We start from the raw sequence: 17,117 nt of genomic DNA, 5'->3' as shown, positions 1-17,117 counted from the left end.
GAAGAGCTGTTGAGTTCTCTCAAAAGGTGCATTAAATATTTACCATCATCAATATCATACTTTGTAGAGATGTGAATAATCAATCACTTCACTGCTGTTTTGTCTATGGAAAAAATAGATTATATGATTCCTCAGAGTATTCAGGCCTCACAATAAGGAGCCCTAATCCAAATTTGGCCACGGTAAAGGCGAATATATTTGACTCGGATCTTTTGGATTCATGCACAAGATATGACCAGTGAATTATAGTGAATTGACCATGGCGATATCAATATGAGAATATAGAAATCAACACATAGGAAGGTAACATTCGAAATTGTTAGATTTTCACATACAAAAAGGTTCAGAGTGCCGGAGTAGCAGTAACTTAGAGGAGAACATGAAACAATCAAGTGATAATTATGACATTATTCTTGTCCTAGCTCGCTCTAGCTTAGGTACCAGTAGGTGGTGCAAGCGCAAATATCTTCCAATAAGAACTACCTGGTTTGTGTAGCTATTGTGTACCGCCACCCACACCCGGAGTTTTCTGCTTCCGCCTGTTGTAAAATAGAATCTGAAGTAAGTGAGTGTAATCCAGATTTGATGAAAAGTTGTAGATACTAGGATTACATGAATGAATAGGTTACACATTAAGGAATTGTCAACCTGCCCGATGAAGATCTCGCTTCTGTTGAATTCGATCCTTTACCTCTACTACCTGGACTGTTCCACTAAGTCGACAGTTGGAAAAGATTATGCCAATTGCTATTGTCCGGGCACATGAGACACTTGAGATGAATTTTCAAATGTATGAACGTGTTGGTCACACAGCAAACAGCGTGCACCACAAAAGAACATTAGACGAGGCTAGAATAGAAGAACTTAGCGCTGCACAAGGCCCTGGTTACTTCGATTCAGTTACTATCAGTCCCAAGCTAAGAATATGAATAATAAAATGCAAAGAGGCCATCACAAAGGTAAAAATCATCAGAGATTACACGGAAAAGCCTGTAAGCCTAACAGGAAAGGAGTTAATCTACGACTCTATCCTTGACAGTTCCATCTTACCGCTAGAAGAAATTGCCCATGCTCTTTTAGCATCTTCTATCAAACCCGTCAAGGAGAGGAGGGAGAAAGTGACTTTTCTTTGGCATGTCTTGTGGTAAAGTGGGCAGCATGACTACCTAGGTCCTTGGCATTGTGATCCTGTATGATATGGCTTGAAGCAAGGAATTATGAACCTTCAATTTTATACCATAGCGTCAATCTATAGGACTAAATACCGGTGACGTTACCATTAGGTATACGACAGCCAGTTAGGCACAAGATAACCGTACTCTCATGGTACACGCCGGCATGCTTTAGGAATTACTCGCAACGTATATGACCATGTTGCTTCCAGACATAGGCAGCAAGGAGTAAGGCGGCCGAAGCCGTCACGATAAGAGTATCAAAAGACCGCAAATAATAAACATTTTCAATCATGGTATATAATATCGTATTGATCGTTACTAAAACCAAAAGAAGATATCTATTATTAATGGCCAGGCAGCTACATCCCCGTATAAACGTTCAAAGCAAGTTGTCCTCCAAGATGTGCGTATAGAATATTGCTACCAGCGGGAAGTTCTTCTCTTTGTACTATATCCATCATGCCCGCAAGACTCTTGCCCTCATATACAGGATCGGTAATGAAAGCTTCTGTTGATGCACCGAACTTAATGGCGTTGATTGTCTGTTGATCCGGAACACCGTAGACGCCCGCATGGTATCTATCATCAAGGATGATATCATCTTCGGTAATATCGTCCTCGGTCAACCCAATCTTCACTCCAGTTGCAACGGCAATGCGCAAGATCTGGTCAAAGGTCTGCTTCACTGTTGCTGAGGCGTCAATCCCAATTATTTTGCGAGGCTTTGAGCCGTTCTTCTTTTGTGCTAACTTGAAGCCTGCCACCATTCCGGCCATGGTTGATCCAGTGACGGCACATACAATGACCGTGTCAAAGAAGATGCCCATCTCCTTCTCCTGTTGTTCTACTTCGAAAGCCCAGCGTGCGAAACCAAGCCCTCCAAGCGGGTGATCTGAAGCTCCCGCTGGTATATAATATGGCTTACCCCCTTTGCCAATAATTTCTTGTTTCAAATTTTTAAGCGTGTCCTTGTGCTCGATACCGAACGTGGATGGATCCAGCCGAACGTCCGCACCCATCAGTCGAGAGAGTTGGATGTTGCCGGCCTTGTCATATGCAGGATCTTCCCAGTTGACCCATTTTTCTTGCACGAGAGCTACCTTCATTCCTAGCTGGGTAGCCACGGCTGCCACTTGGCGTGTGTGGTTGGATTGGACACCGCCAATGCTGACCAGAGTGTCGCATCCTTGGGCTAATGCGTCCGACGCAAGATATCTACACACATCAATCGGTAAGCGTAAAAATTGTGAGAGGAAGGACAGGGGGACAAGAATCATACTCTAATTTTCTGGTTTTATTACCACCATATGCGAAGCCAGAATTACAGTCTTCTCTCTTTGCATATATCCCAACCTTTCCACCAAGGGCTTTTGTGATTTTGGGCAAATATTGGATAGGTGAAGGTCCAAAGAGAAATGACTCTCTAGGGATGCTGGCGAACGGCTCTGGAAGCTGGACACTGGCCATTTTGTGCTGTTTAATATGTGATGTTCGCCTAACTTGGAATGCGCGAGAAAATCTGAGAGGGGAGGGGGAAAGATAGAGTGCGGGTTACGACCCTCTCTTTATATCAATACATCCAGCCACCCAGCCTTTAACCGTAATATTTCCACAAATCTACGATCCCCATAATATTGGTGGTCTTTTGCTATTGAAAATGAAGTCAAGACCCCAAATATTCATCATCTAATGCAATTCGCATCTTCGTATCGTATCGGAGGACCAATCTTGTGTCGGGAAACAAACTTGACTCTCGTCTTATCTTATCGCCCCTGAGCAAAGGCTAATCCGCCAATCACCACGATAGAACTCCGTCGGGAAACTCTTGGAATCTAAGTTTTGACCACAAAAGGTAATTCGAGTCCCCATAAGTTTAGTTTGGTGCAATTGCAATAGAAGCTCTGATAACTTAATTTGATTGGCGTCGATTCGTCACGCAATGTCGACCAAGTCCTGGTGATAGGTAGTGTCTGTGTACTTTACAGGACATTCCGAGTTCCGATTCTCCTTCACCGGATGCACAGCACCACCCGGTATATGTAGTAGCAGTAGTAGTAGTAGTAGCAGTAGTAGTAGTAGTAGTAGTAGTAGTAGTAGTAGTAGTAGTAGTAGTAGTAGTAGTAGTAGTAGTAGTAGTAGCAACAGCCGTTACAGTTTAAGGGACGCCATCCAGGTACGAAGAAAATCCTTGCACAGTTATGGTAACGTGAAAATCGGGTATTTAGGCGGCGAAGGACAATATATTGTTCCTACATGTAAACTATGAACACACAGATGCTCCTGAGTTAATGGGTAAAGCATTGAGAAATGTATAATTACGCTAGCTGTGAGATCTCAACCTTGGACCACCAGAAATCCGTTTGTTCTCTGTCCCAGTCATCTGCAACAAACTTTGCGGGTGGTGCAACATCGCCTCCAATGAGCTCCTCATTGCCCTGGCCAAAAATCAACACTCGAGGCTCATCGGGTAAATAAGGCTTCCACTCTGGCCTCTGGGGATCAAGGCCAGATATAGCGTTGGGGTCGCCCTTTGTAATAAAGCTAGTGATATAAGCGTGTAGGGTACCTGAAAGTTGTTTCTGCGATTCAGAAAGACTGGTAATGTTGCTGTTGTAGGTTTCGTAATACATATTATCTGCATGGTTTGCGCGACCAACTACTGTGCGGGCCAGTGCCCAGTGATATAAGTAGACTGGCACTCCCTCGGAAGAGGCAAAATGTGCTGTTTGACGGACGGGGGCTACGTATGCGTAGTGTCCATAAGCAGCCTCGATGCGTTTGTATTGAGCCCCAAGACCGTGCTCAAGGCGAGTCTCCGTGTATGGTGAGTTGGGCTCCACGTTGGGGTCCGGATACAATTTCTCAATAGTATCCAGATCTGCCGACGAAAGGTCCGGGAGCAGTGTATGCCAGAAGCCGCGAAACTGTTCGGGGTGACACATACTTTTATCAACGTACATGGTTCCCTCGTTGGTGTTGAACCCAGTCATTATAGGTACTTTGTTCCAGAGCTTGGACTTCCAAGCATCAAGAGGTTTACGCGAGATGACATCTCCGTCTATAACTGGTTGAAATGCCCACCGTAAGGATGGGTTCCATTTATCGAATACTACTATTTGAGCATCCGTTATAATCGAACTTGGTAAGGAGCGCAGGAATGGGAAAATCTCGGATTCTGGCAGATTTTCCGGACAGCGGACCTGCTTTAAGAAATCCTGAAATTGTTGCTCGTGGACCTTCGCATCATATGGGCGGACAGCGCGCGACGTCGCCGCCCCAGATTCTATGATCACTCGGTGGAATAATGGTTTGCAGCGTTCATCGTAATTGAGAAGATGGTGGCCGATCTTGTTATCGAATTAACAAACATTTACTGACATTAAATTGCCTGGGGGAAGAAGGAATAATGCTACATACCGAGTGAGCTCCCGCCGACAGACCGATGAGAGTAACATTGCCAGGGTCTCCTCCGAATGCCTCGATATTTTCTTGTACCCACTGGAACAGAAGGATCTGATCGTGTAACCCGAGATTTAAAAGACCTTCCTTTTTGGACAGAGTGGATGGCAAGAATCCAAGAGCTCCCAGACGATAACCGAAGCTGACAGCGACAAAAGGTTCTCCTGACCACGCGAGCATTGATGCAGTGTCGTGCATCATTGCCGACCCTCTGTTATAGGCACCACCATGGATATATATCGCGACTGGCAGCTTGGTACAACTGCTACCAGGACGGAAAATATTGACAGTCAAGCAATCTTCACTTTGTTCAACTTTTGGGCCGCCAATCAACAACCCCTTTCCGGGAGCGGCAGGGCCGTACTTTGAAGCGTCAATCACCTTTGACGAATTGGGTACTTTGACAGGAGGACGAAAACGTAGGTCGTCTACTGGAGGGAGTGCATATGGAATGCCCAAGAAGGCGTTCACTGGTTGGGGAAATGCGTTATCCAATTGAACTCCTACCACCGTACCTTGGGGCAGGGTAACAGAGGGAGGTGTATCTTTCGAAGCCATGGTGTGGTTAGTTGTCTTTGGATGTTTCGATAGACCGAGGATTAGAGGGCATCAGTCTTTTGAAGCTACATGTAAACAATAATGCAACGGCTAGAGATAGATCATTCCCACCCAAGTATCTGTCGTATCTAAAGTTTTCTATCTATGAATCATGCAATAGTATGTCGGCGTTAGAAGTAGGTGCCGGATAGGTAATCAGAAGGCACTTTCATTTACTATCCGAATACCAGCACGGACGTTTCGGAAGTTGTCCGAGACTAGAACCCCATTCTTGAGCTGATTTTCCACGTCTCATATTGCGTTGTTATCTGAAGACGGAAATCCTTGCCGGCAACTACTCAAATAATGGGTCTTCCTTATCACTCAGTCTCTGATTGTACTCAAACAACCCTAGCAGATAACGCGCGTTGACTGACGAAGTAACTTGGCGTTAGCTTGGATTGATACCCTGTTCTACTAAGTTTACTTCATACCAGATAACAGTCCGAACCCGCTCTATATAACGCCGAGATCCACGAACCCATCTATATGTATACATGGGTGGATGCTGGGACCGGCTCGTATCGGCTTCACTCTTCCCACACCTTCCTACTAAAACCCTCTGTTTAATAACTATTTATTATATTCATACGTAAGAGAGTTCAACGGTGGAGAAACCATGGGCGTTGAAAAGAACACCACCTCCGACATTGAGGACCCCGTGATGGCAGAGAAGGACTTTCAGACGGGCGTTGTTACGGATCTCGACGAAGGTGCAGTCTTTCTGCAAGAAAATGGCATCACGAGCGACCGTGTTCACGAGCTCCTTGGAGACAAGGCTCGTAACAAGGCTCTGGTGCGCAAGGTTGATTTACTCCTCCTGCCTCTTCTAGCAGGCACCTACATGCTTCAGTATATCGACAAATCGGCTCTGGCATACTCGGCGGTTTTCGACTTGTTCACAACAACGCATATGACAAGTAGCCAATACAGCTGGCTGGCCAGCATTTTCTACTTCGCATACCTTGTAGCAGAGTATCCCTGGGGTTACCTCGCACAGACGACAAAAATGGCCAAGGTGGTGTCTGGGAACGTAGTGGCCTGGGGTGCAATCCTTATGATTACTGCGGCTTGCACCTCGTTCACTGGCATGGCCATCTGCCGATTTCTCCTCGGTGTTTTTGAAGCTCCAATCACACCTTGCTTCATGTTGATTGTGGGTATGTGGTACACAAGGGCCGAACAGCCGTTTCGTGCAGGCGTGTTTTATAGTTGCAACGGTCTGGGTGCAATGATCGGCGGCCTGCTCAGCTTTGGCATCGGCCAGATCAAGACCATTGCGGTTTGGCGAGCCATCTATTTGATCCTAGGTGGTGTCACTGTCTTATGGGGTGTCTTATTGCTCTTCTTTCTCCCAGACGACATCATGTCAGCCAAGCGCTTTACTCTCGAGGATAAAGCCCTCCTCATTGGCCGCGGTCGACTCAATCGGACAGGCATCATCAACCGCCAGATCAAATGGTACCAGATTCGGGAAGCGTTTATTGACCCTCAAGTCTGGATGCTGTTTTTCTTCATGTTGTTCAATGAGACAATCAACGGCGGTATCGCTAGTTTCAGCAAACTTATTATCAAGGGATTGACAGGCGACCCGCTCACAACAGTTGCTCTAGGAATTCCGTTCGGCGCGTTTCAGATGTTATGGGTCCTGTCGGGCACCTATCTTGCGTCACGAATTCCCAACTTTCGCACCGTTGTTATGTTTGCTTATTTGATTCCGACCATTGTTGGCATATGTATGATGTGGAAACTGTCTCATAAGACGCAAAAAGTTGGAGTTCTGTTTGGCTACTACATTGTCGGCGCATATGTATGCTCCCTTGTACTCGCATTACAAATGCCTGCCACAAACCTGGGCGGTTACACAAAGCGTACAACCAGTGTTGGGCTAGTCTTCCTGGCGTATTGCATTGGAAATATCATCGGCCCTCATGCGTTCTTAGCAAAAGAAGCCCCTATTTACCAAACTGGATGCAGGGTCATCCTAGCTTGTTCGTCTGCTCAAGCAGTCCTGGCTATCTGTCTGCGGTTGCTCTTTATTCATCGCAACAAGCAGAGAGATCTCGCAGCTGCGAATGCAGCCAGCGGAGAAGGCTCCGAGGGTCCTTTCGATGGAGACGACTTGCATGATTTAACAGACTTCGAGGTAAGTCTTCTCCTATCTTACCCCCATCAGTCTAAAGAGATGGTATGTGCTAACCACAATAACAGAACCCGCGCTTCCGGTATGTGTTATGAATGACGACCAATTTCTTGTCTGGACTGGATTGATTCGCCTGTAACAATTTTGATTATTTTATCTGTTTTATTGTTAGTTGTCGTATTTTTTGACTAGAGGATATCTATACCACATACCACGGTATTATATATATCATGACTCATTAGCCAAAGGCTCGATATTGGTAAATTAATAGAAGTTGCGATATGGATACCCTTCCATATATGGCATCTGTACCATATCGGAAAATACCGTATTATCAGCCATAGTCCCCGGCATAGACCCGAACGTCATAACATCCTGAAGGAACGCCGGGTTGATAACTCCTGTACTGACTCCCTCTCGACCACCAGCGATTCCAGGGTCCGGGATTGGAGAATTATGGCTTATATGAGAAAATGCAGCCCCCGCTTGTCCTTGAGAGTGTTGGTTATTGCGTCGAGCAAAGAATTTCCCTCCACATTCGCCTCCGCTTGAATTTTGATTACCGGGCGGATTGCTCCTCCATGTAGCTAGGTTGTGTCTGTCACTTAGATTCTCAACGACGGCCTCGCAATGATTCAGACATGTGTCTGCTAGATCCCAATTGGCTTCGTCTTTCATCTTTCGCAGGAAATCAATCAGACTTTTGGCGCTCGATACACATTCTTGTGCAGTCTCGGAATTTTCAGCTTCAAGGGCACACCGGAGTATAAGCGTTGTCGCCGATGTGAAGTGATATGTGGTGTCTTGAGTCAAACATTTAGTAAATGGCGTTCCCATGCTGAAAATTCTACGCATTTTGAAAAGATAGACACTTACAAGGTAGCCAGAAAGAATTGAGCTCTTGTATTTCTAGGCTGGTGACAAACTCTATCACCGCTCGTGCTGCTTTCTGGCATTTCGATTGATAATACATTTTGTCGTCCCTATCATCACTAGCATCCAACGAATGGAACTCCTGGTTTTTGGGGTACGTCAGAATACGTGCAGAAGTGGGAGGAATAGGAAAGGTAACAAGCCTACCAAAAGCCCGATTCTCCAAAGACACATTTTAATTACCAGGTAGCAGAGCTGAAGGTTCAAAGCGCCAGCAGCTCTCCGATCAAAGGAGGCACCGCCAGGACGTAGCCAAGTAGGCAACTTCTCTTCCCATTCATCGAGTGCCGTTTCGTGACGGCGTAAAGCCCTAAATGCATGACCTGAGGCCTGAGGTTGAAGTGCGTAGATTAAAGGAAGGATTTCTCCCAGGATCACAGTTAATTGGCAAAGAGCGGTAAAAGAGAGAGCTCCTTGAACTCGGAACACAGAGGCTGGGTCCTCATATGTAATGGAACCTACCCCCAATATCTCCGAGTCAGGGAGTGGAACATCCCACTGAGAGTGATGGATATGAGGTGGAGTCCCGTGAGATAGACTCGCCCTTCGAAAGAGAATAAGTCAGAGACAAGACGGTCTATTAAGCCAAGTCACAACATAACTTACCATTGATCATGAATCAATATTCCCCACCAAGTCCGGATACGCAAGTTCTTCTGCCGAGCTGCCAAATCCCAGTTCAATGGATTGCGGTTCAAGCCCAAACTCTGGGCTAGGGAGACGACACGACCAACATTAACTGCATTGTACGTGATGGAGGTTGTTGGCCGGCCAAGAAGATCTAGGATACATGACAATACTGTAGACAAATCAGGTGCTATGAAATCATCATTCATTGCACTAACTGCCAGATTCCACATGTACCGAACATCTGGAGTTGGGCGTCCTGAGGCCGATATCGTAGTGGAAGTTCTCCACAGGAGGAGGGAGACTGCGTAGATTTCACATACCAAAGTATACGGGAGGCCTTCTTGTGGATAAGCTTCAAGGATTGCTTTTTCGTCGAGAACCGGAAATGGTGGATGAACATTGTCAAAATACCTGTATAGGAATGTTAGAAACCAACTATTTTGTAACTGGTAAGGACATCCAAACTTACAACCGACAGAGTTCTGGACCCAATGGCTGCACGATTTTCTCCATCACCTCAAATTGTCTAAACCCTGCAGTACCATTGCCAGACGGTGCAATGTTACGATGGCGGGGGACTTTCATATACACTACAGGATTTTGAGGGTCGTGAGAATAGACACTGTACGGGTTTTGTCGAGCAGAGGGTGCGGCTGTATTATAAGTCGGAGACATATAGCGTTCGAGAACTTGAGCGTCGCGGGCCATTGCTGGGCCGACAATATGGGTAGATTGTGTTTTGCTTGCATTGTGTGTGGTGAACAGTGGAGAGGGAGGGCGGGCATTTTCAACAGCAGCGGAGGCTTCAGCAGGCGTGGATGGAAACAATGGCTGACGACGCGTAGCTGGCTTCCTCCCAGACAACCGTCGTCTTTTCCGGCTTCTCTCTGCAGTGGTTGCAAGCGATGCCTCGCTATTAAGACCAATTCTTGAACATGGGACCTGGTGCATCATGCATTCCGTACACGACTGGTTCAATAACTCCTGGGTACACCGGCTTTTCCGCCTGCGACAGAAATCGCAGGCGGGGAATTTGTGCGATCTATATGGGCGAGATGGAGATGGCATTGATGAATTGGCATTATTATCTGTGGTAGACATAGTTCAAGTCTGGCTGTCTGGCGTAGTTCAACGGCGGGGGACCATCTTGGAACCTATGTTTGGCCGCGATTACCACTAGATCAAAAAAGGAGATTGGTTCCCTTATCTACGAGACATACGCTAGTATTATTAAGGAAAGATGTTATATTATGGCAGCCAATATTATAAGAAGCCCTAGGGTCATAAAATTTAACAATATTATTAACTAAATTAACTACATGTATAGACTTTAACTAACTGGTTATATATAGTGATTTACATAACATGAGCTAGGCAAGCTAGATAACTACAGCTAAAATATATAACTAACTCCTGCAACCAGTTACCCGGTACGTTTCCGCTGCCCATTACCATCCTAATAGTATTCTTATTATTATTTCCCAACCTTTCAATCAGACAATATAGTATATTGTACCTATCAGATTTCCTCATATGTGATACATGGTCTCAGGGGCGTATATTGCTTACATGCACAGCTTTACTGCTCATAAATAACATGGGTTGTAGTAGAAATATCCACTAAACATATGTCCAGTCCTTTCTCAATCGGCCTCCAATCTCCTGCCCCTCTGCACGATCCATGTTACACCTCTGCAATATACCTCTAGCAGCCAGCTGCGCTTTTCCAATAATATCCATCTCTTTCGCTCGACCACCATCAACCAATTGTCCATTCATGACAACGATCCTCCCATCCACAACAGTCATATCCACGTCCCGCCCCGTACATCCATGCACAACAGTCGTAACGGGTGATACTCCATCAACGTTATCGTCATTAGGACTCCACGGTGCAATCCCTATATTACCTCGCCCATAAGGGTCGAGGACTACCATATCCGCCTTTTTGCCCACTTCCAGACTGCCGACCTCATCCTCTAGCCCCAATGCTCTTGCGCCATTGATCGTGGCCATCTCGAGTGCCGTTTCAGCGGGGATGAGTGAGGCGTCGTTGTGGACCCCCTTGTGTAGTATGGCTGCTAAATGCATCTCTTGAAACATATCGTAATGATTTGCACATGGTGCACCGTCTGTTCCTAATGCAACGTTGACGTATTCTTCATGTGCTAACATACTCGGTACGGGCGCTATGCCAGAGGCAAGTTTCAAGTTCGATGACGGGTTATGCGCAACCGTTGTCTGTGTCGACGATAGTAACGGGATATCCTTTTCCAAATCCAGATTGACCATGTGCGCTAGCACCAATTTTCGTGGTTTCCCTGAACCAATCGGCTGAGAACAGCACAGATGCGTCTCTTTCACAAACTCCATCGGACTGCACCCGTATGTATCGCGGTATATCTCCAAGTCTCGGGGTGCTTCTGCGCAATGCATGGTAATCGATATGCCATGCTCAGAACACGCGTCACCAAGCTCTTGGAATGCAGATTTGGGAGCGCCTCGTGGAGTACCAGCTGCCGCCCAGACATGTAACCTGTTCTCGTGGGAGCCGTGGTGTTGAGCATGGGCTTCAACGAGCGCGGGAATAGACATGGCAATCAAATCTTTATCTCGCGGGTCTGTGATGGAGAGTTGTCGATTTGTTTCGGTGAATTTTACCAATTTGCCCTATCAATAATCGATCCGTCAACAACCGGTCAAAAATGTTCGTTGCATACTTAGAGGACATACCAAACACCCCCTAACCCCCATCTCACCCACAACGTCACAAACCCTCTCAAATCCCGCCCGGTACGTCAACATCGGATCCAAAAAACACGTCGTCCCCGTCTTCAGCATCTCCGCGATCGTCAGCCTGGCCGCATTATATCCATCATCATCCGCATACACAGTCTCCAAGGGCCAAATCGCATCGCAGAGCCAATTGTGCAGCGGAAGATCTTCGGCTAATCCGCGCAGCAACGATTGTACGAGATGGGCGTGCGTGTTGATCAGGCCTGGAATGATGATTTTGTTTTTGCAGTCTATGATTTGAGTGTGTGCTGGGAGAGGAGTTGAAGGGTAGTTTTTGCCGATGGAGGTGATTTTGTTGCTTGTGATGTGGATGTAGCCATTTCGGAGGATCTCACGAGCTGTGTTTAGAGTGAGGATTGTTGCGGAGTGCAAGAGAATTGAGGAGTCTGTCGCCATTGTGTATAATCACTTATGTGAACTGGATTTCACAATAAAGGTAACAATTAATGACTTACTTTACAGAGAGAAGTATCACCTCAATGAATATTTACTTCTTCCTGGCCTGAGGAGTTTAAGACCCAACGTCGGCCGAGCCCCACTCGATCTCGGACTATATGCGAGTCAGATAACATCCCCTGATAAGCCCCATCCCCAGAGATAACGCGCGAATGATAAGCTATATCGTCTCCAGTTTAATGCCATCAATTGGACTTTTGGCACGACAAACACCTATAGTGGCTCTGCTATGATGAGACTAGAGATATAAGGCCAAAATTTCCACGTGTAGTCAGTCGTTCGATCTCATCGAGTGTCAAGACTACTGACTCAACAACATGGAGCCCTCAACGAAAGAAGAGGCTGCATTGAAGCACCCGGATACTCAGACATCATTGTCGTCAGTCCCTGAGCCGGCATCGTCTTCGCAATGGGCATACTTGAAACATTACTTTACCAGTCGCGATGGTTGGATTGGTGATTATGTACGTCCGATCCCACGCTGGGCAAGCGAGCCGTTCTGACCCAGCTTTGACAGGACTACATGTATCTCATAACCCCCAACATCTGGCCGCTCAACAAAAAATACAAAGACTTCGAAGCCCCATTCTATGGGCTGAACGACCACGTCCCCATTTTACTGACCATCATCCTGGGTCTGCAACATGCCCTAACCATGGTTGGCGCGGTGGTTTCGCCGCCGTTAGCAATTGCTGGCGGCGCATTCTACCTCACCTCGGAGCAGACGCAATACCTCGTTTCAGCGGCGTTCATCACCACTGGAATTGCTACGGCGTTACAAGTCACACGGGTGCACATCGCCAAGACGCCATTCTACATCGGCACGGGATTGTTGTCTGTTGTCGGACCGACGTTTGATATTCTCAACATCGCGTTTAATTATACAAATATGAGATATGCGAATGGGACGTGTCCTGTTGATGAGACAGGCGCAAAACTGCCTTGCCCCGAAGCATGGGGTGCCATGCTCGGGACGATGTTGTGTACTGTCTGGGTTCAGTTCTTGATGTCGCTTGTTCCGCCCAAGATTCTCAATCGGATATTCCCCAAGATTGTTACGGGTAGTTTGTTGGTTCTGGTGGGTGTGTTCTTGATCGGTAACGGAATGGAGAATTGGGGCGGAAGCTCGAACTGTGATGGTGGAACTGGCTTTTATGCTCTGTGTCCAAATACCGCTGCTCCTAATCCTCTGCCTTGGTATGTCCCTCGGGAAAAAAAAAAAAAAAAAAAAAACCAGTCTTGAATCATTACTGACAGTAGATAGGGGCGATCCTAAATTAATCGGACTCGGATTCAGCGTTTTTGTAACCATCATTTTCGTGGAAATCTTCGGCTCTCCTCTCATGCGCTCTGCATCCGTCATTTTCGGCTTGGCTGTTGGCTGCGCCATTTCTGGCGCCGCTGGATACTGGTCGACAGATAACATCGATGCTGCTCCCGTTGGCACCTTTTTGTGGGTTCACACCTTCAAACTATCCGTCGACAGAGCGCTCGTCTTGCCTTTGATGATCATGTTTGTCTGTGAAGCCGTTAGTTGCATGCCAGATATCCTTGCAACCGCTGAGCTTTCAGGTGTCGATATTGATGGCACAGAATTCAACAGTCGTATACAAGGTGGAATCATGTGCGATGGTTTATGCAGTCTGATCAGTGCCCTGGGTACTGGACTGCCTATGGTCAGTCAGGCTGGTAACAATGGTGTGATTTCATTGACAGGATGCGCTGTAAGTAATTTAATAATCTCTTGTGGTCTCGAATTCTAACAGATGATGCAGAGCCGCCGCGCTGGCTGGTGTGCCTCGGCATTCCTAGTTCTAATGGGCATATTTGGCAAATTTGGTGCGGTCTTCGGTTCCATGCCACCCTCAGTTCTGGGCGGGATGCAGGTTTTCTTGTACAGCACAATCGCCATTGCCGGTATACGTGTGCTCAGTCTTGTCGAATTCACCCGACGAAACAGATTCATCTTGACAGCCGCTTTGGGAATTGGCTTCATCGATATCGTCTCACCGCACTGGTTTTCCAAGATTTTGGCTTATAGCGGACCAAACGTGAACTTGCAGGGATTCGAACAAGGCCTCAATTTGATAGTGGAAACTCCTTTCATCATTGCGGCTGTTATTGGAGTAGTGTTGAACCTCGCAATTCCAGAAGAGAAGGGTGCATCCAAGAATACGCATATGCTGCCATGGCAGAGACAGTCGACCGAATTATCCGAGTCGTAGAGAGATAGTCATGTATATTATTTAATATGTTAACCATAATTTCATCAAGTTTTTCCTTTTGATCAAGTTATATAATTAGCTGCCAGGGCAAACACTTCTTCAAAGTTGTCCGGGAAGTCAATGCCATAAATGGATTCATTTCCAGGTGGCGGTATAATCACTCTTCCCTCCGTATTGGGCCTTCCTTCTGCTGGTGGCCAACTGCCCTGATTATCATCATCAAACCAGTCTGCATTTTGATGCAGTCTAGTTGATGTAGCCGAAAATTTCAATCGATCCTGCTGGTAAAAATGTCGGATGATCTCACTGATGTCGATATTTCTTCTCTCAGTCTTATTTGAAATGATTTCGTTTTGAGGCTCAATCTGATGAAGAGTCTTTCGTCGAATCCTTTGTTCGTTTGCAAGCATAGCTTGCAGTAATGGGACTCCCCGCTTTGCAATCATATTTGTCTCGCATACAGAGAGCATTCTAAGCCCGTCTTGGACGAGGCGGCGGTGTTCGTCACACTCCGGTGATGACTCTGGAGAGTGGATCATGTCAAGGCAGAGAATGATCTGTGATGTATTAACAGAGATGCCACCAAAGGGATATATTGGGAACTTACTCCTGCCGTTACTACAAACGCGTGGTGGATCCAAAGAACTGGGCCGCCATCACTGCCGGTCTCTCTTAATTCCTTGACTATGGTTCTTGCCGCCGCAACACAGGTCCGTCTGGTCCGCGAAAACATTGGATTGACAAAGCTCATGCCCAAAAACTTCCTATGGATCATAATGACTTTATGTGAGGTACTAATGGCAAGGGCACGTCGAGCCCACGGGACATAACACGGCCAAGACGGATCGAGCGGGACGTTTTGAAGATAATACGGTAGACCGACGGTAGCCAAGAGTCGCAGTTGCTGGTCATATTCCAGAACCTTTTCATATCGTGTATATAATGTGTTTGAGGTGACAATGGCATCCTGGACTTGAGGCATAAGAGCTGCAACATCATAGTGATGGCGCATATAATTCGTAGTGGTCGGTGTGTCGTCTGATTTTACTATCATGTCTTCGTCGTTGCAGTTTCTTGGTTTTGCAGTATTGAACGAGGTTCGATTTATGAGATAGCTTTCTGTAAATGGAATAGAGAACCAATCCTGTGTGCAAAGTTGACACCAAACACGTCTGCCAAGCTCTCGATCAATCAGATTTTGAAGATCTGTGTCTTCTACCTCAGCTCCAAGACGATGCAGACCCATGCTCTGGGCAATTCGAACCGCAGAAGCTAGGAGAACTGGATGGCTATTGGAATGGCCTAGCATGTGAGCGGAATGGGTCACGGTAGCGATTGCTTGAACCGAGAATATAGAATGCGTCGACATGTAATCCGAGTACTGCAAGCAGAGATTCATCGCTTGAAACCATCTATGCGACAGCTCTTTTCGCTCATCGTCATTAAATCCCCATGTCAAGACCAATGAGCGAGGGGCACAGGTGACAGAACCTGAAATAATAGCAAACAGTAGACTAGCCCATTGCAATTCCGTATCTGACAGCTGAATCTGGCCATTCTTTTTGTTGAAAAAGTCGTCCAGCGATTTGGAAAAGACAACTGCGTGGAATGAACCATGGTACCAAAGAAGACAGTCACAATGATATTTGGCGAGAGTATACAAGTGAGATCGGCCAGGAAGGAGAGACTGTAAATAAGCACGAAGCGTCGTTTTGGATGGGAAGAAGGGGGTGTAATTCTCCATATCGACGTCTCTTGGAGAATGCTGGGGAATATTTCCATCGCCAATGGTGATCAGATCTTGATATTTCGGGTCCTTGCGTCGACCCCAAGCTAAAAATTCAAGGATGGTAGCAGCATCTTCAACCTCGGAGCTACTTTGCGTTGTTGCTTCCTCAACCTCAATATTGTCTGCACCAATATTCTGGGGAATTACCGGCGTACTGGCCGACGATGATAGTGGGAGCGGTTCACTGGACATTCTTTCTGACAACGCCGTCTGTTGTTGATGAAGCCTGGACTCAAGAGAGCTGACCTTTGCAGTAAGACTTTCCACCAAGCTCAATAGCGCCCGGTTCGGATTCTCCTCAGGAGTAGTTTCAGTCCTGATATCGTAACTCGGGCTCGGTGTGTCGACCGGTAGGTCGACGTGACCTCTCGGGCGTGTACAGTTGATACCTCTATATCATTCTATTTGTTTAGCCACACATTTACGAATTTTTTTTTTTTTTCTTTTTCTGGCTATTGAGGAACTCACTTGACGAGGCAATTCCGACAAGGCAGCGTCTTGTCACATTTGACCTTTCGCCGGGTGCATTCCGAGCATGTCAGCCGCTTTCTGCGGACTGAGAAACTCATCCTCTATAATGTACTTTCTCTAGACTTGGTCCACACGGCCGATGTATAGCCAGACTTTCCGTGTCTTCCTCCCAAAGTGTTGTGCCTTTACCTGGAGGCTATCCGAGATCACCGAAAAAAATTCAAACAGACTCTGCTCGGCCGAGGATTCAATGTTTGATGCAGTCGAGCAACTAGAGGCGGACAAACGTCAACGGGGCCATTGAGGGTCAAAATCGTAGCGTATCGGGGTTAGAGAAGAAGATGAGGCTGTCGTTCGTTCAGGAACAAGTCGGAGCTCATCGTGGCTTCCAAGTGGGAATCTCGGGCGAAGATAAGACAACGGGCGAGCTGATAAGCCTCGGC

At 46.6% G+C, this 17,117-nt stretch overlaps 7 protein-coding genes across 7 annotated transcripts; 2 read left to right on the top strand and 5 right to left on the bottom strand.

Moving 5' to 3' along the window:
• Positions 1 to 1,534: 1,534 nt before the first annotated feature.
• Positions 1,535 to 2,642, bottom strand: EYB26_008712 (uncharacterized protein; the record flags this gene model as incomplete). Its single annotated transcript, XM_054267963.1, has 2 exons — positions 1,535 to 2,390; positions 2,455 to 2,642. The coding sequence occupies 2 exons, from the start codon at positions 2,640 to 2,642 to the stop codon at positions 1,535 to 1,537; spliced, it is 1,044 nt and encodes a 347-aa protein (XP_054123938.1).
• Positions 2,643 to 3,490: 848 nt separating this feature from the next.
• Positions 3,491 to 5,192, bottom strand: EYB26_008711 (uncharacterized protein; the record flags this gene model as incomplete). The annotated part of the gene is made up of 2 exons (XM_054267962.1): positions 3,491 to 4,522; positions 4,593 to 5,192. 2 exons carry the CDS (start codon positions 5,190 to 5,192, stop codon positions 3,491 to 3,493), a joined length of 1,632 nt encoding a protein of 543 aa, XP_054123937.1.
• Positions 5,193 to 5,850: 658 nt separating this feature from the next.
• On the top strand, positions 5,851 to 7,469 carry EYB26_008710 (uncharacterized protein; the record flags this gene model as incomplete). Its single annotated transcript, XM_054267961.1, has 2 exons — positions 5,851 to 7,377; positions 7,443 to 7,469. The coding sequence occupies 2 exons, from the start codon at positions 5,851 to 5,853 to the stop codon at positions 7,467 to 7,469; spliced, it is 1,554 nt and encodes a 517-aa protein (XP_054123936.1).
• A 169-nt stretch (positions 7,470 to 7,638) lies between these two features.
• On the bottom strand, positions 7,639 to 9,888 carry EYB26_008709 (uncharacterized protein; the record flags this gene model as incomplete). Its single annotated transcript, XM_054267960.1, has 5 exons — positions 7,639 to 8,177; positions 8,251 to 8,389; positions 8,455 to 8,851; positions 8,914 to 9,348; positions 9,407 to 9,888. The coding sequence occupies 5 exons, from the start codon at positions 9,886 to 9,888 to the stop codon at positions 7,639 to 7,641; spliced, it is 1,992 nt and encodes a 663-aa protein (XP_054123935.1).
• A 669-nt stretch (positions 9,889 to 10,557) lies between these two features.
• Positions 10,558 to 12,129, bottom strand: EYB26_008708 (uncharacterized protein; the record flags this gene model as incomplete). The annotated part of the gene is made up of 2 exons (XM_054267959.1): positions 10,558 to 11,607; positions 11,671 to 12,129. The coding sequence occupies 2 exons, from the start codon at positions 12,127 to 12,129 to the stop codon at positions 10,558 to 10,560; spliced, it is 1,509 nt and encodes a 502-aa protein (XP_054123934.1).
• A 377-nt stretch (positions 12,130 to 12,506) lies between these two features.
• Positions 12,507 to 14,414, top strand: EYB26_008707 (uncharacterized protein; the record flags this gene model as incomplete). The annotated part of the gene is made up of 4 exons (XM_054267958.1): positions 12,507 to 12,653; positions 12,707 to 13,386; positions 13,454 to 13,913; positions 13,965 to 14,414. The coding sequence occupies 4 exons, from the start codon at positions 12,507 to 12,509 to the stop codon at positions 14,412 to 14,414; spliced, it is 1,737 nt and encodes a 578-aa protein (XP_054123933.1).
• A 62-nt stretch (positions 14,415 to 14,476) lies between these two features.
• On the bottom strand, positions 14,477 to 16,772 carry EYB26_008706 (uncharacterized protein; the record flags this gene model as incomplete). Its single annotated transcript, XM_054267957.1, has 3 exons — positions 14,477 to 14,971; positions 15,022 to 16,594; positions 16,672 to 16,772. The coding sequence occupies 3 exons, from the start codon at positions 16,770 to 16,772 to the stop codon at positions 14,477 to 14,479; spliced, it is 2,169 nt and encodes a 722-aa protein (XP_054123932.1).
• Between the last annotated feature and the right edge of the window lie 345 nt (positions 16,773 to 17,117).

The sequence above is a fragment of the Talaromyces marneffei genome, chromosome 7 (genome assembly GCF_009556855.1).
Source record: "Talaromyces marneffei chromosome 7, complete sequence".
NCBI lineage: Eukaryota > Fungi > Ascomycota > Eurotiomycetes > Eurotiales > Trichocomaceae > Talaromyces > Talaromyces marneffei.
Note: the sequence above shows the minus strand (reverse complement) of the source record. Positions and strands in the feature narration are given on the sequence as shown.